General features: G+C 42.5%; 1 protein-coding gene across 6 annotated transcripts in view; it reads right to left on the reverse strand.

Annotated features, from left to right (window-relative positions):
* The window catches only part of Abcb1 (ATP binding cassette subfamily B member 1), a 142,995-nt gene that overhangs the window by 11,495 nt on the left and 113,774 nt on the right, over positions 1 to 17,726 (reverse strand). For all 6 annotated transcript variants that reach the window (XR_007591265.1, XM_050139859.1, XM_050139858.1 and 3 more), the window contains 6 exons: positions 17,065 to 17,211; positions 13,755 to 13,862; positions 12,082 to 12,159; positions 8,703 to 8,786; positions 3,447 to 3,650; positions 549 to 649 (listed from right to left, as the gene is read on the reverse strand). Coding sequence is in view for 5 of the 6 variants with exons in the window: in XM_050139859.1 (XP_049995816.1) it covers positions 549 to 649; positions 3,447 to 3,650; positions 8,703 to 8,786; positions 12,082 to 12,159; positions 13,755 to 13,862; positions 17,065 to 17,211 (722 nt within the window). In the remaining variant the exon portion in view is untranslated. The remainder of the gene's footprint in view (positions 1 to 548; positions 650 to 3,446; positions 3,651 to 8,702; positions 8,787 to 12,081; positions 12,160 to 13,754; positions 13,863 to 17,064; positions 17,212 to 17,726) is intronic.

Raw genomic sequence — 17,726 nt, forward strand, 5'->3', positions numbered from 1 at the left:
TATACATAATAAGTAAATAAATCTTTAAAAAAAAAAAAAAAAAAGAAAGGTCTAGTTTTCTCCTTGTCCTAGAGGAGGAGCTGAGACTCCGAGGCTGGGCTCGCTAGTGTCCTGGTCACCTTTCTTTTAGAGCTCTCATAGGTACTGCTGGGGTACAGGGAGAAGAGAAGGTCTCCCCAGGAAAGGAAGGAGCAGAAAGTATCCTGGAGAGGTCCCCTCAGTGTCCGACAACACCTCTATAGAGAAGCCTCCCCCCCCCCCCAATACGGCAAATAGCAGGGTCATCATCCCGACTGGACACCAGAGGCGTTACCCGTGGTCCTCTTCTCTGACCTCCCCGGTGTCACCAGCCCTCACTGCTTCCTGCCTCACAGATGCCCCTGCCTAAGCTCAGGTCTCTTCATCTCTCTTGATAGTCTCGGGCGTTCCTTCTAGTACTTTCTTCTGTTCACTCTACCTTCTGGCAAAAGTGATCCTGAAAACGGAAGTCCTCACTAGAAACCCCCCCCCCCAGAGCCCTGGCCCACTAACTCTTCAGGGCTTCTTACTTGTATGGTATCTGCAAGCTCTGAGCATACATATCTTCAAACTTCTGCTCCCGAGTCAAAGAGACAACAGTGCGGAAGTTCTCTATGGCTTCAGTAGCGATCTGTAAAAGTTCATCCAATACCAGGCACAAAGTCAAACACAGGAAATAAATTCTACAACTAATAGTGTTAACCTATTATAATGTATCTCTTATGTACCATTTATTGATAGCTATCTTCCATATGAAAAAAATGGTGACTCATGAAACTGAATTTTACATTTTTAAGAAAGAAAAGAGGTTTTGTGAATCAGTAATAATATTATAAAACATTATAGCTATGGCTGGGGAGATGGCTCAGTGGGTAGGGATGCCTGCTCTCCTTCAGGACCTGAGTTCGAATTACCACCACACACATAAAAAAACACAACAAGGTCATGCATGCCTGTAACCTCAGTGCTGGGGCACAGAGTTTGCAGTGTGAAGACAGTAGTGGCTGCACAGCGCAGTCTTCTCATCCGGATGCACAGTGAGGCAATTAGGAAACGCCTGAAGAAGCAGCCATGTCCTGTCCTCACAACTTCAATAGAGACCCCATCATCACTAGCAAGAAGGAAGTTAAAGTTCAAAGAAGAGTAAACAGCAGCTTCCTTTGAAGGAGTGGTTTACTGAGTTGTTTTGAAGACAGGAAAATGTGTGTCTCAGAAACAAACTTGTGCTTCTCTTTCTCCCCCAAATAGACTGAGGTTAAATTTGAATTCCATATTAAAATGATAAATGTGTATATTACACAAAACTGCTCAGTATCCCATGTAAATGAATTAGAACAATATCAAACCCTAGTCATAGGCACAGTGGAGCTTATCTGCATGTTCTGACATCGCACCAGAAAGACAGGCTATGAGTGGGGTCTCCCATTACCCTAATCTGCTCCATGATCCTACACACGTGCACTGCCAAGTGCATGGCATCGATTCCTCAGTCAGGGCCAGTATTGAGTCAGACCACAGCCAGACCCCAAGATTTGCTAGTTCCCCATGACAGACTGATGGGACCTCTCCAAAGGGTGAACTCCATAGACCCTGGCTGGAAAAGACTAAAGCTAGTCTGAGCATTTCCATGAAAGAACCGATGAAAATAGAGCAACAGGTCTCAACATGCAGAGAAACCAAGTGTCTTTAGTGTCTCTGGGACCTTCCTCACCTCTCCCATCAGAGGGATGCCTGGCTCACAGGCACCTGGTCTGGACACCACAGGCCTCTCACCTGCCTGAACTCCTGCTCTGTTTCTTGGTACCTGGAATGCCAGGGGTCAATCCTGTTCTGACCTCTCGTTTCTGCAGAGGGCATCTCACTATGCTCCACCATAACAGAACTTGGATTTCTAGCTAATAGGTGCACCAATGTTTGAGTTTGAATCCTAGTTCCAGGAGGGACTGGCTCTAAGGAAGCGTGTGCTGTGTGTGTGTCCCTCAGCCTCACCTGAAAAATGAGGTAATAACAGAATATATCTGACAGAGTCTATGGAAGGAGTAAAACATTTTCCAGGTAACCAAGTGAATGACACACAAATCTTTGTTGAGCTATGAAAAATAAAATAGCTGGGTGTGCAGAACAACAGGATGAGGGGAAAGAACACAGACGTGAGACCAAGGGAGGACGTACGATAAAGAAGAAAACGAGGGTGGCAAAGGAGCTGGGCTGTTTGCGGAGAGAGCAGCTCTGGGGCCAGAGCAGGGATATAACATGGTATGAGGTTCCGGAGGAATTCCGAACTAACTATATTAAATAATCTAATGGAGAGAACAAATACACTTGGGACTTCTCCACTTTGAATCTCCCCAGTCATTCAGAATACAAGGATAGTTTTAAGCCTGGTTGAGAGGAAGACAGAAGAATAGAGGGGAACGTGGGAGGACTAATTTATGTCAACTTGACACAAGCCGGAGTGATCTGAGAGGCAGCCTCAGCCTCAGAGAAAAGCCTCCATACGACTGGACTGTAGGCAGGCTTGGGAGGCATCTTCTTAATTACTGATTGACAGGGGAAGCCCAGCCCATGGTGCCTCCATAGGCTGATGTGTCCTGGGTTCTATAAGAAAGCAGGCTGAACAAGCCACAAAGAAGCAAGCCAGTAAGAAGCACCCCTCCATGGCTTCTGCATCAGTTCCTACCTCCAGGGTCCTCCTTTGGTTGAGTTCCTGCTCTCAGTGCTTTTGATAATGAACTGTGAGTAAAAATAAATCCTTTCCTACCCAAACCGCTTTGGTCATGAACGTTTCGTCGCAGCAATAGAAACACTAGCTAAGAGAGAGAGAGGAAAGAGGTGGGAAAAAATGATATAAAGAAGAAAAGGAGTGGACGAGAAGGGAGGAATATGAAGACAAGACACTGGACTCTGGCTTCAAACAAACAAAACCCTGAAAAGCAAGTGTCAGGATTTGGAACTAAGGATATGCTTCTAACTGTTCTTCAAATTGTAATCTTGAGATAAGTATAATAAATGTTGTCCAAATGGTAGCTATTAAAATACTGTCGTAGACTGAGGAGATGGCTCTGTTGGTAAAGAACTTGCCTGGCAAACACAAAGACCTGAGTGTGACCTCTAGAACTTGGGTTAAAAACATCTCAGCTATGCATGGTGGCATATGCTTGTAATCCTGGTGCAGGAGGCATAGGGGTGGTCGGAGAGACCCTATCTCCAACAGCGAGAGACCATATCTCAAAATGCAAAGTGGTCCATACCTGGGAAAGAATGCCCAGGGTGTCTCTGATCTCCACACAACATGCACATACATGTTCACCCACAGGAACCCCCCCCCCCACAGACATTGTTAGAGCATACTAGCAGAGAGTAACTAAACATCACTGGAAAGAATGTTATTTCTACTTAGGTAATCAATCATACTTAGTTTAACTGACCTTCCCAGAACCTTCTAGTTCCTTCTTATCTTTCAGTGCTTGTCCGGACAACATTTTCATCTCCACCACTCCTGCTATGGCAATGATGGGTACAATTGCTAAGAGCAAAAGAGTCAACTGCCAGCCATAGATCAGGGATATAATAATTCCTGTGCCAAGATTTGCTATGTTCTGGGTAATGATAGCGAGTCTGGATCCTGTAGCCTGAAAAAGAAGAGAAAATTAGGGACACGTTTTATATTCTAAAATATGTTCTAGTACATTTTTAAGGATAGTAACTCATCTTCATGAAAATCATCTCACCTATGAAATAAAAGGAGAGATGATGTACTTGTAGGAAGGTTTTGGTTTCTAGAATGAAGATTTCCATGATTTAAGAATACTGAATGTAGAGCGATAATTCAAAATGCAAGTGCATATTTCTATCTATTTTAATCTTTCAGTACCACGAAAATGTTTCTGTACCAAAGCATGATGACTAAAGCAAACCCAGCAATGAGAATGGTAAGAGTCTGGCAATTCTGTTAAACTGGTGGTAGGTATAGCTTAGGTATAAAACTGCTTATAATTTAAGGAAGGTATGTGTCAATAAAGGTGTTCAAATATATTTGGGCCTATTTTTTTCCTTTTGTTTTTGTTTTGTTTTGTTTTCGTGACAGGGTTTCTCTGTGCAGTCCTGGCTGTCCTGGAAGTCAATCTGTAGACCAGGCTGGTCTATGCACTCAGAGATCCATCTGACTCTTATTTGGGCCTGTTTGGAACACTTATTTTCTTGGGGGGAAAATGAACATTTGAAAGTTAGAAACCATGGTTTAGAGGACGCAGGACGTTTGGTAGAAGGCGGGAAGGGTCATGATGAATGGCTTTCACAACTATATAGCGGTTTCCAACTCTAAACCAGCAGTTAATCTAGTCAGGTAAGCACAAGTGCAAGTGGTGAAGTCTGTATCTACTCTACTTGGAAGTTCTCTGGTGACACATACAGTCTCACGTCCCTGCTTCCACACCCAGTTTCTCTGCAAATAGCACACATCCTTTACCAGTCCTAATTTTTTTTTCACTTCAGCATGGCTGACTAGTCTCAGTAAAGACTGTGAGGTGTCCTCTAGCCTGGCCATTGGCCCTCTCTGTCACTTTTGACAAATCTCTTCCAACTCCAAAACTGAGCAGATTCTTTGATTAATAACCACAGCCTCTCCTCCATTCTGTATTCTGGCACCACCCTTCCCCTTCATTTAATACCTACCTGACATAATCAGTAGATGGGACTACAACTCCCATGAGCGTTTATAAATTTTTAGTAGGAAATGGAAAGCGGGCTGAAAGTGACAGCATGCATAACCCAGCATAACCCAGCATCTACAATCCCACACAGAAGCTACTGAAGGGCTGAAGTACTCAGAACATCGACCCTGGACTCGGCAGAGACAATAGAGACAGTTCCCTGGGCTTGTAAGTTTTTAGGCACATGCAGGCCTTGCTTTGGAATATACATACACACACACACACACACACACACACACACACACACACACACAAATCAAGATAGTTCCAGAGATGATAAATTCCTTGATGTCTAGGCAAAGTGAACTAAATGTTTTCATCAAACAATTTTGACAATTTAAAGTATACAAAAAGTAGAAAGTAAACTTTTAATGTCTTCCTCTGTTAACCCATGGCTCTTTCATAATTTGCCCAAAGTCTTCCAGCCATATGTCCAGCTGTGATCATTATCTTTGCCTTTCTCTGAAGACCGGCCTATCAGGCTCTACTCCCACCATGCCTGTCAGTCCTTGGGTCAAGCAGCAGTTGCCCCATGCTGCACTCAGCCGTCTACCGCCTGTCAGCTCTCTCCTTACCACACTGTCTTGGTTTCACTTCCAGAACACCTATCTTATCTTCTCTTTTTGTTTTTGTTTTCTGAGACAGGGTTTCTTTGTGTAGCCCTGTCTGTCCTGTAACTCGCTCTGTAAACCAAGTTGGCCTCAAACTCTGAGATCCTCCTGCCTCTTCCTTCCCTAGTGTTGGATTAAGGTGTGTACCACCACCACCAGTGACATAATTCTTCTACATCCTTGTGTCCTGATAGTCTCTGCTCATGTTCAAGTCCCTGACTTAAGAACGCAAGACTTGCTCTTCACATGAATTATTTGCCATCTCTTCATGTCTTTAAAAGCTATCATCTCACTGGAAAACAATCTCCAAGTGAGTATTGACAGACCAGACTTCTCTGCTAAACTCTAGACACACAAAATGTCCTGTCTTATTGACATGTCCAATTGGCCATCCAATGTGAACATCACAACTAATCAAGTCACACATAAACCTCTATTTTTCCCCAATCCTCATGCTCTAATTTCTTTAAAGAACAACTTTGTGGGTTTTTTTTTTTCAGTTGTGTAGGTCAAACATTTTACCTCTCGAATCCATCATCCAATCTAATCAACAAATTCTGTAGGTTGTACCTTTAAAATATATCTGGAATCAGCTACGACCACTCTAGGAGACTTCTCCTAGATGACCTCAATAGCTTCTCTCTTCCTCTTCTTGTCTCCTGTGGCTGTTAGTCGCACGACAGCCACATAACTCCCACTTTTAAAACTTAACCAGTGCCTTCTTATCCAATTCCTGATGTGATGCTGACCACAAACTAGGGCTCTTCCTCACACTTCCATCTGGTGTTTTTATGCTGTGAGATGTAGGAGGTCTAACCTCAGGTCCTTTATCCTTTCTCTTCTGATTGCAATGCTCTTTTAGAGGTAGGAATGCTTCCTTTCTTCCTTGCTTGATTATACCACATCACTGAAGGCTTTCTTCCTTAAATGAGGCTGCCTTTGGTCCTATAGCCTCCCTCCAACCGGTACCAAGTTACCTTTTGATAATATGACCTAATGGGTAGATTCTTCAAGAGCAAAACAATTGTCTGTTTAAGGAAGTTTTAAATTCACTCAGTGTCCAGTTTGTTTTCTTAAGTGTATACACCTGTATCTATAGCATGGCTTTGTCAGTTGTTTGCTTTAAGTGAAAACAGCTGCATAGAACAGTAATTCTTACGATTTGTGCTGCAGTTCCACAGTTATGTGTGCTTTCAAATATCATATTCAGTTTCAAATGGGACCTGCAATTAGGTCCCATCTATTAGACAGAGGAATCTGTATAGTTCTGTTTTTCAGGAAGGCTGAAACAAAAGGGGGACAGGGCTCAAGCCAGATTCACACAGTGGAGATCAACACATTGTCAAAGACTTTTGCATGAAAACTGTAGCTGGAGGAGAACCTGTCACTTCATCCAACAATCAAAACCTGATTGCTCAAAAGTTTGTGTTTTCATCTACTGGGGCCTGAGTTAACAGCACATTTTCAGGTCTATAGTTTGCTCAGGTTTCTTTCTGTCCATGCTAGTTTTAAAGTGCTTTACATGTTCTGTGATGGATTTTCAGAAATTTTTTTGTTTCCTACTGAACTGTAATGTCCCCTAAGCTTAAGATAACAGCTACACTATCCTCCCAACATCAATTCAGCTATTAATGGAGCATAGAAAACAGAGATCCTGGTGGGAATGCCAAGAATATTTCCTTCCCTAAGTAACTATTCTCTAGTATTTATCTTCTGCATGTTAGGACTGTCACAAGCATAAAAGAAAACTTACGTCTCTCTACACACTATATGCTGTATCATCTATACACTGTATGGTATATGATCTATACACTATATAGTATATGATCATCTATACACTATACAGTATATAATCTATACACGATGTGACATATAATCTATACACTATTTGGTATATGATCTATACACTATATGGCATATGATCTATAAACTATATGGTATATAATCTACACACTATATGGTATATGATCTATACACTATATGCATACGATCCACACACTATACATATATAATCTTTACACTATATGGTATATGATCTATACACTATATGGCATATGATCTATAAACTATATGGTATATAATCTACACACTATATGGCATATAATCTATATATTGTATGGTATGTGATCTATACAATATATGGTGTATAATCTTTGCACTATATGGTATTCAATCTATATACTATATGGCACATCATCTTTACGCTATATGGTGTATAATCGATATGCTATATGGGATATAATCTACACACTATATGGTATATAATCTATTTACTATACAGTATATAATCTATACACTATACGGCTTATAATCTTTACACTATATAGTATATAATCTATACACTATATGGTATATAATTTTTGAATTTTAACATATTTACTGTAAAGAAATTGATATATTTGTAGGATAGAACTTTTGGGGGTTTGAATGAGAAATGTCACCCAAAGGCTCAGGCATTTTAACACTTGATCCCCAGCTAGTGGCACTTGAAAGGTTTTTACACCTGATAAATCTCACTGCCAGACACAATAATCCAAATGAGACCAGATCAAACCAAATTAGAAAAACCCCATGTTTAATGGATGTCGGCCCTCCCAGGTGGCCTACTAGTCCCCAGAGAGGAGACGGAAAGAAAGACAGGAAAACCACAGAGAGGGAAAAGGAAAACTGGAAGGCCACGTGTTTGTTCTCTGGGGGACAGTTTATATAGCCTGTGGGAGTGGTCCTCACCCTCTCTGCGGAGGGGTCACTGTTGGGCTTTCTCAGAGGTAGAGTCTGGACTGAGGCAACTCCCAGAGGAGGAGGCTGCAATGGAACTTTTTTTTTTTTACCAAATATTTCAGACTCCTTGGATATAGAGGTGCCCAGGGGCTAGGGTGAAGCCTGGACGCAAACATTCCAAACATTTCGGGTATAACGATGTTAGGGGCTGAGGTGATGCTTCCAACCAAACGGTATTGTTGAGAGAGCATTATGGGAGGGAAGCACAGCCTTCCTGTATGAAGTTTATCACTGGAGGGGGGCTATGAGAGTTTAAATCCTCCTACCAGTTCTAGGTCACTGTCTCTGCTTGTGTCTGCAGTTAAAGATGTGATCCCCCAAGTCCTGTTCCTGCTGCCATGCCTGCCACTTGCTGTCACCCTTCTCTGCCATGATTTACTGTTATCCCCCTGGAACTTTAAATCCAAATACACTCCTCCTTCTATAAGTTGGTTTTAGTAATGGTGTTTTACCACAGCAATAGCAAAGTAATTAATACAAATATCTAGTAACAGTATCTTAACATGGTTACCAGGAAGCCAGTCTCATGCTAAGCCTAAAATAGCATCAAGAGGAACACCCACAGAAAGAAAGTACGCACCCCTTTAACTTGAGCCGCGTCATTGGCGAGCCTGGTGGTCAGCGCTCCAGTGGTGTTTTTAGGATTATCAAACCAGCTCACATCCTGTGACACAAAGAGATTTGCAATCTTAAAGTCCTACTTATGAGACTTGAGCTCTAGGAGGAAGGTGACAGGACCCTTTTGGTTAGCATTCATATCCTCTTCATTCGGCATTCAGGATGGAACAGTAAATAGACAAGAAAGGGATTTAAAAAACAAACAAAAATAGGTTATTCCATCTGCCCAAAGTATGTCTTAGTCTCAACGTTGTTTAAAGCCTGACTCTAAGTGTTGAACAATGAACACTAACGGCAAAGTTGCTGGTGTCTTCAATACTTCCTTCTAGAACTGGAAGGCACACAGAAATAAGCGTACACCATCTCAGACAGTAATGAACAAGGTGGAGAAAAAGAACGGGGTGAGAAAGGTGCTGCTTTACAGAGTAGGGAAGAGACAGGGAAGTTCTTTCCAAAACCATGGACAGAGACCATAATGAAGGAAGGGATAAAAGCATCTAAGAGGAGGAAGATTCAACACTTGCAAAGGCCTTGAGGCCGAGGCATTCTTGATCTGCTCCCACAAGTGAATCTCATCCTGCGAGTAGTCTAATTTGTCCTGCTGGGATTCCCCTCAGTCTCTCCTCCCCAACCTTTGTGCAGTTACCTATGGTGCCCTGAAGATGACCTCTGTGATGTGGGTGGGGGATGCATACCATGCATGGCCTTTGGCAACTGTAGAGACCATATAGAGACTCTCCCCTGAAAGAACCCAGGCTACCTCTAGACTGGGATGAGGAAGGAGTTAACGAAACCAACTAGGAGGCTGATGCAGCATTACACAAAGAGGAGAGTCATCAGGAGTTGGGTCAGAACAACTGGCAGAGAGACATAAAGAGTAAGGAGGTATGGCACTGGGTGTTGGTGGCACACGCCTTTAATCCCAACACTCTGGAGGCAGAGGCAGGTGAATCTCTGTACAAGGCCAGCCTGGTTTATAGACTGAGTTCCAGAACAGCCAGGACTACACAGAGAAACGATGTCTTGAGAAAGAGAGAGAGAGAGAGAGAGAGAGAGAAGACATGAAGTAGTAAGCCTTTCAGGGTAAAAAGAATAAAAAGTACAAGTTGGGAAATATTTAAGTGTGAAGCATTTATTAGTATCAGAAGAGGAAAGGTAAACCTGATAGGTATCACTAGTCAGGGCAGAATACATCAACTGAATTAAAAACAAATCAAAAGCAATCTAGGTTTTTTTTTTTTTTCGAGACAGGGTTTCTCTGTGGTTTTGGAGCCTGTCCTGGAACTAGCTCTTGTAGACCAGGCTGGTCTTGAACTCACAAAGATCCGCCTGCCTCTGCCTCCTGAGTGCTGGGATTAAAGGCGTGCGCCACCACTGCCCGGCTGCAATCTAGGTTTTAAAATGCACATACAACATGAAAAGGGATTTTATTTGTAAAACGTCATAGATTTTCATTTTTTAGATTTATGAATGACTGATTGTATGTCACGAACTTGCCACGACACATGTATGGAGGTCAGAGGACAGTTTATGGGAGTTGGTTCTGTCCTTCCAAATCACGTGGGCTGTGGGGATCAAATTCAGGTCAAGCACCTTTTTAATGGCTAAGCTTTCTCACATCCTATATATTTTAAAATAAAAACATTGTGATCTTCAATTATGAATTTATGTCTGTTACAAATAGCTTTAGTTTCTAAGATGTTACCTGAATTGGCAATTTGTATTAAGGAAGTTACTACCTTTTAATTTTGAAAACCTAGAAAATGGCCCATTATAGTCTCTATCAACTGACTTTTTAGTACTCAGGTACTTAAGCGTTCCTCCAATGGCATGTGACATCCTTGAAGAAAGAGGCCATTCAGATTTGAACGCCTTGCAAAATTTAGTACCGTACTTCATAAGCAGCGGCTGTGATATGCCTGCTCCTCTGAGCAGTCTGTACTGTTCCTACACACCAGCCGCTCAGCTCTCAACACATAATGAACCTGCCAGACAGCTGGCCTGAAGGCTCATGGGGTAATAGGGCATCGGGTGCTGTAGCGAGGTCAGCTTTGAGATTGTTTAAGTAGAATCTAGGTTATAAATACAGCTTGAAAGCTTGTGATTCCAGAACTTGGGAGATGGAGTTCAATATTATGCTCAGCTACGTTGTGAGTTTGAGGCAAATTTTGAAAAAAAAAAAATGAGAGGATATATATGACCTGACAGAAGAGTCCAGGGGAGGGACTCCCATAAAACGGTGCTCTCTCACCCATCAGATTCTGCTTCAGCTGTGACTATCACTAGCTAGCTATTTGAATAAAGACTTATTTCTAGAAATACGTAAGTGGTTGCAGATGAGGTGAAAAAGACTGTCTTCTAGAAAGTTGAACACACAAAAAAAAAAAACTGGCATTTTTCACTCTTGGTTTCTTTCTTTCTCTCTTTCTTTCTTTCTTTCTTTCTTTCTTTCATTTTTCTAGTGCTGGGGACTGAGTGAGCATGACGGATTCAGGTTCAACCTCTGTGTTACATTTTAGTCTCATGGGATGGCTTGTGGATATATCCAGTCTATAGCCCACGAGTCTCATGCATCTTAGGATGCTATTAATGTGGTCCAACAAGTTTGTAGATAACAATGCCACATTTTAGTGTAAAAATGTTGGACACCTTTGTATCAAGAGCATCATTTTATGGAGGTAACCAGTCATTTTGAACATATAACATTTTCATGATGGCTAAGTTTTGAAAGGGACTGGTAACAATATTGTCGGTTGTTGGGGAACTGAATGTACAGAGCAACAGGCACTCATAGTAAGTCATAACCAGCTAATAACAGTGTAACTCACTCGGGTTATTCTTCTGTCTTGCCTCAGCAAAGAATCTCAACAGAGAGGAATGGGCCCTGAAAATGAATCCAAATTTGGGCAAGAGGAGTGCAAACTATCTCCAGGTTCAGAGAGTCATGACAGGATGTTCTGAGTGTGCAGGAAAGAGAAGGTGGCAGAGGGCACAAAGCATAGAAGATCCTTCCTTACACTTCTCAGCCTTCGGGCTAAGACAAGGTAGAGAGGACCATCTTGACTCCTGCTGCCTCTCACTGCTGAGATAAGAGCTGATGGAGAGTTATTAGGAGACACAATAGTCTCAACTCCTGGTTCCTTGTGCCCGCCTGCACCAAGCTGCAGCTCCACAGCCTGCATCTGCAAATGGCTCAACAGCACCTCCAGAGGAGGCTGAGGGAGACCCGTGTAGGATCTCTACCTAAGGAACTTGACAGCGCTCCTACAATCTGTGTCCATGGAGCACAAGAGAGAATTCCTACTCCCCCGACCCCAGGGTGCAAGCCACAGCAGCCATACCTGTCTCAGCATGGACTTGAAAACGTGGTATCGGAGTCGCTTGGTGAGGATCTCTCCAGCTTTGCCAAACGTGAAGCCCTAAGAAGAATGAGAAGGCGTCACACAGAAGGCTGGCCAAATACACAGCGGGAATCAAGGCCTGTGAGAGTGTGGAGCAGGATGGGACCCAGTCTGAGCTCCTGTCCTCACTCAGCTCCCTGCCTGTCTCTCAGATGACCAGCTGGGCTGTATTTACACGTCGGAAGTCCGCAGATCCTCTGCCTACTCTTAATGTGTTTGCAGTCATGGGAGACAGTCTCAGCACCATAGCCAGAGTGGAGGGAGCTGCTTTCTCTCCCTGTATTTCACCATCCCAATCGTCAAAGCAGAAGTGACCAACTTAAAGCTGCCTCACTTCCAATCTCTTGATGGAGCAACTGTTCATTTTTACACACCTGCGACCCTCTTACCGGCTATGTCATTCTACCAAGGTCAAGTTTCACAATGAAGCTCTTAAGTATTTGGTGAAGGAATACTATTTTTCTTTTGTATTCCTATGTTAAGAACAATGTTTTTTTTCTGTTAAAATAGTAATATATCAGAATGAATTAAATAAAGAAACTTGTTTAGTTTCAGCTGAGCTTATTTTACATGTGTGTTGTTAAAATACTAATATAAGCCAGGTGGTGCTGGTGCACACATTTAACCCCAGCACTTGAGGCAGAGGTAAGTAGACCTCTGTGAATTCAAGGCCAGCGTGGTCTACAGAGGAAGTTCCAGGACAGCTAGGTCTGTTACACAGAGAAACCTTGTCTCAAAAAACCAAAAGCAACCAGCCAAACAAAACCCCCAAAACCCTAATATATACTTAGAATGCGTTTATAAAGAAATCTATTTAGTTTCAGCTAAAAATATACATGTGGACTAATTACTGATGCATTAAGTGATTATTTACATTTTTACTTAATAAGTAGTAACATATTATCTCAAACCAATCTGAGCACTTGGTCACATGAGTTCTCTTAGTTATCAAGAGGCAACATTGCCCCCTTTACAGGTAAGGAAACAGAGGCTTAGACAGTCTAAATTACTAGACTGTGTTTATGTGTAAAACATGTCTGTAAACCTGTATCTAACACCAAAGTCCATACTTCATGCTTTTCCACGATACACTCCAAGAGCAATTTGGTTCATTCACAATTGTATTTGAGCCAAAGGGTCTACAGGCTGCAAAATACCTTGTATGCATTTCTTAGGATTTTTCCATTCTGTGCTTGCGTTTTCCTTTTGTGAGTTTGATAAGCTTTGGAAACAGTTTTAAATCAGTGTGACCAGCTTGGGGAGCTTCATTTGTTTCTTTGTTTGTTTTGGAATACAGGAAGACATTTTTCCAGCTATTCAAACTGACCAGCAGAATGTACTTAATGAACTTCCAAACTCATATTCTGGGCGTACCCCAAAGTCTGTACTTGGGTCCTCACCTTCCATTTGCATACTAGACAGAAGAACCTGTGCAATATATTACATCACTGCTTCCATGTGGAGCATGGTTGTTTGGGAAAGAGCACGTGAGGGTGCAGTCAAAGGAAAGACAACCTGGCAATCATTGGCCATGGTAAAAGAGGAATAATCTTATGGTAAGGACAATTCATGTCTCTAAACACGAGTGGATGAAGTGAGAATAACACACTTACCTGAAGAAAAAATGTAATAAAAGAAATGATCCCAAGGACCAGAAACAATAAGGAAAATAAGTTGCTTTCCTGCCGTTTGGTTTCATCATCATTCGGTTTTGTAAAAACCTGTAAAAAGTATTTGAAGGGTGGTTAGTGCCACACTGAGAAGGCATTCCACATCTGCCCCCATTTTACAGATCGTTCAGTGTAGGAGCTGGGACAGTCTTTGGACACTGGGATAGTGCCGGCTTCTGACATAAAGCAGCCTCCAGCGCACCTGCACTCTGCCTTTGTTGGGGGTAGGCTGCCATTCACAAATTCACCCAGCAGTCTTTGCACTCGTGTTCCTCTTAGAGAAACGGGTGCTTTGTAAGAAGACATCAAGCCCATACTCCCCTCCTGACTTTCCTGTAACAGATTGTATGTAAGTCATGTCTGTCAGGGTGAGCAGCTGTGTATGGAGGATGAGGGTCAAGCTGGTACATGGCTGCTGAGGATTTTCCACTCTGTGTTTCAGATTTCTTTATTTTATTTTTCTGTGCATGCGTTTTTGTCTGCATGTATGTATGTGCACCATGTGTGTGCCTGGATCCCATGGAGATCAGAAGAGGGTTCAGATCCCCTTGAACTGGAGTCACAGATGATTGTGAACCACCAGGTGAGCATTGGGAACTGTGGGCCCTTTGGAAGAGGGGTCATGGCTCCTAACCAAATCTCCAGACCCTCCACATTGTTTTGTAAGATGGTGTTTCTCACTGGACTAGAATGGGCTACAATGACTGGCCTGTTTGTGCTGGGATCCTCTTGTCTCCCAGCACTGAAATCCAAGAGTGTGCATCACTGCCCCTGGCCTTGATGTTGGGGCTGGGGAGCAAACACAGGTCTGTGTGGTTGCACAGCAAGTGTTTGACTGAGTCATCTCTATATCTGGAGAGAATATATTTATGTGTTCGTGCTAATGAAAGGGTGGCATCTATCCATTCAGCCTTTCAGGGAGAAAGGTGCCTTTCCCAGTGTATCTTGTAGGAGTTATAGTCACAAAGTCAGGTGGCAGTGGCAGCCAACGGAAACCTTTCAAGAGATGGTTAGAAGTGCAAAACAGATGTTTGGAGCTGAAAGCATTTATAGCACGATCACTCAACAAGGAAAGAAAATATGCCTTTCCTTCTAAGGGTCAAGTCAGTTTTTTGAGAGCAACATTCCTAAACCAATTCAGAAAACTTTATGCATATTTAAAAAAAAAAGGACAAAATAATTTTGGAAGACATTAACTCAATTATTCTTGATTAGTCGTTCAGACATTGCACTATGCTAGGCACAGTACTGATCCTTCCAACTGGGGGCATCTGTTATATTACTTTCACCATTTTACAGAGAGAAAGTGAAGCAGAGACATATATTAACTCACTCAAGAGAGCCAGGAAGAGATGAGCCAAGCACAGACACCCAGGCCTTCTGACCCAGAGCCTACTGTTCGCAGTGAGACAGATGGCTGCCTGCCTAGCTACTGTCCTGGAGCTAATGTGCTGGCCATCAGTCACCAGATAGATCTCTGCGGGAAGAATGAGGAAACCCAAGCACCACTGTTGGTTGCTTTTTTTGGGTTGTTCTGTTTCGTTTGTCAAAAACGGGCAACGCCATTTCTAACTTACCTTTATTTGCACCAGAAATCACATGACCAGCAAAGGCTAGAAATGTTTTCTCTTCTTACACTTTACAGAACATGTTTGCTGGCCTGTGCTCTACAATGTATTCCATAGAATCAGATGTTTCCCCTTCTTTGTAGTATTTTCACAGCACGTGAAAATACCTCACACACACTGGACAGTGAGCAAACACTTCTCGAGTGACATGTTAAACATGAGTGTTAATCTAGAAAGGCACAGGTAGACTAGAAGAGTTATGGATTTTTGGTTGTACAATGAATAGTGCTTGTTTCCCTCTTATGACGATGTTTCTTTCTGCAAAAGATTCTTAGCAGTAAGGCAAATGTGTCTTCAGTACAATGTCTCACGATTTGCATCTGCCACTAAACCAAGAACATGACCGTTTGGACTTTACTGCTATTTGAATGCTGCTGTTAAGATTAGCTAGAGCCAGCCTGTGAGCTTTCACCTTCAGGGATCCTGTTAGAGTTTGCATATGAAGTCTCCCCACAAAAGGCTCATTTGGTCAATATTATTCCTTAGCTGGTGGTCTAGTCATTGACGGGTGATTAGATCATGAGTGCCCAGGCCTCATCAATGGCTGGAAGAACTAGATGTGCATTATAGGAAGATAGGACCTGGTTAGAGAAAGCAGATCACAGCACAGGGAGGGAAGGAGTCTTGGGAAAATATGCCTTGTTCCTTGTTCATTCCTATCTTCCTTTGGTTTCCTGGATGCCATAAGGGGGGCGGCTTCTGCCACATGCTCCTGCCCCCACAGCGCACTGCCTAGGGCTCACAACAATGGATCCAGACGACTTTAGCCTGAAACCTAGGAGATGGTGAGCAAACTAAAACTCCCTTTCTCTTGTACTTCTTCTCTAAGAATCCAGCATAGTAACTAACATGTCTGAAACTCTAGGACTGAAGCAGCAAATCTGAGGTTCAAATTCTGCGTGGGCTACACTCAAGCTGGGTAGCTTAGAAAGACCTTGTCTCCAAATAAAAACAAGAAATGGCAAGGGTGTGCTCAGTGGTGCAGCACATGTTTAAAATATGTGGACCGTGGGTTCAGTCCCCTGTGGCGTGAAGAAAGAAAAAGCCCTCACCTGTGCTCCAGAGATGAAAAGCTAACTAGTGTTGAGCTGCTTCCTTCTGTTTCAGTCTGAGGAAGTAAGTGTAGTCTAAGGGCCTGCTCATGTCCTGGCATGTGTGGATGCGTGGATCTTACACAACAGGTCATTGTCTGCCCAGTTTGTGGCCCATTGGCAACCTGGATCAATCAATTAAGTTCATCAGATCAGTTTATGACTTTGGCTCAGAGCTCAGTGCTGGCAAGCATGGGTTCCCCAGTTCCATTGATTATGTCAGTGAGTGGGTGCCCAGGGCACTAGAATAGAAACAATTAGGGACCCTAGAAAGAAATGCATATAAAAGATGTTTACAACATTGTCCTTATAAACCCAAACTTCAATTATACTTTCATCCGAGTTTGTTTCATGTAAAGGGAAATGCTTTTACGACATGTGTGTGTCCGTGTGTGTGTGTGTGTGTGTGTGTGAGAGAGAGAGAGAGAGAGAGAGAAAGAGAGAGAGAGATGTGTGTAGATGTGTGTGCATTAAAGATAGTTCATTCACTTGTCTAGAGTCATAAGTAATGTAAAAATGAATATAATCACTTACCCCTACAACCTTTGAGAATATTACAGCAAATGCTGGCTGCAAACCTCCATTTATTATGGCACAAAGTGTACCAACCACAAAATAAGGCCATTCGGTTGAATTCAACTTTAGGATCCGCCAGAAGGAAACCGGAGGCACATCTTCATCCTAGAAGACACGTGAATTACAAAAAGATAGTTTTATGTTTTTAAAAAACATCCTCACTCATTTCTCACTGTGGAGAGTTCTGGTGAGGCAGGGTCTCATGGATTTTAGGCTGGCTTCAATGTCTAATCTTCTTGCCTTCACCATCCAAGGGTTGGGCTTACAAGATGGGTACAAGTTTTTAAAATAACTTTTACCCTATTTTTATTCCTTATCAGTTGATGGATATTTGCCATCAAACACAATAACACATTATAGTGCCTATTTATTTATTTATTTATTTATTGCTTTTCGAGACAAGGTTTCTCTGTAATTTTTGGAACCTGTCGTGGAACTAGCTCTTGTAAAGCAGGCTGGCCTTAAACTCACAGAGATCTGCCTGCCTCTGCCTCCTGAGTGCTGGGATTAAAGATGTATCACCAATGCCTGGGTCCTCTTTACTTTTTAAGAAATGAATGATGCTTCCACAAATATTTAATTCTTGGCATTCAGCAGATGATAAGAATATTGACCAATAA

The sequence above is a fragment of the Alexandromys fortis genome, unplaced genomic scaffold (genome assembly GCF_014885135.2).
Source record: "Alexandromys fortis isolate MF-2015 unplaced genomic scaffold, M_Fortis_MF-2015_v1.1 scaffold_38, whole genome shotgun sequence".
Taxonomy (NCBI): domain Eukaryota; kingdom Metazoa; phylum Chordata; class Mammalia; order Rodentia; family Cricetidae; genus Alexandromys; species Alexandromys fortis.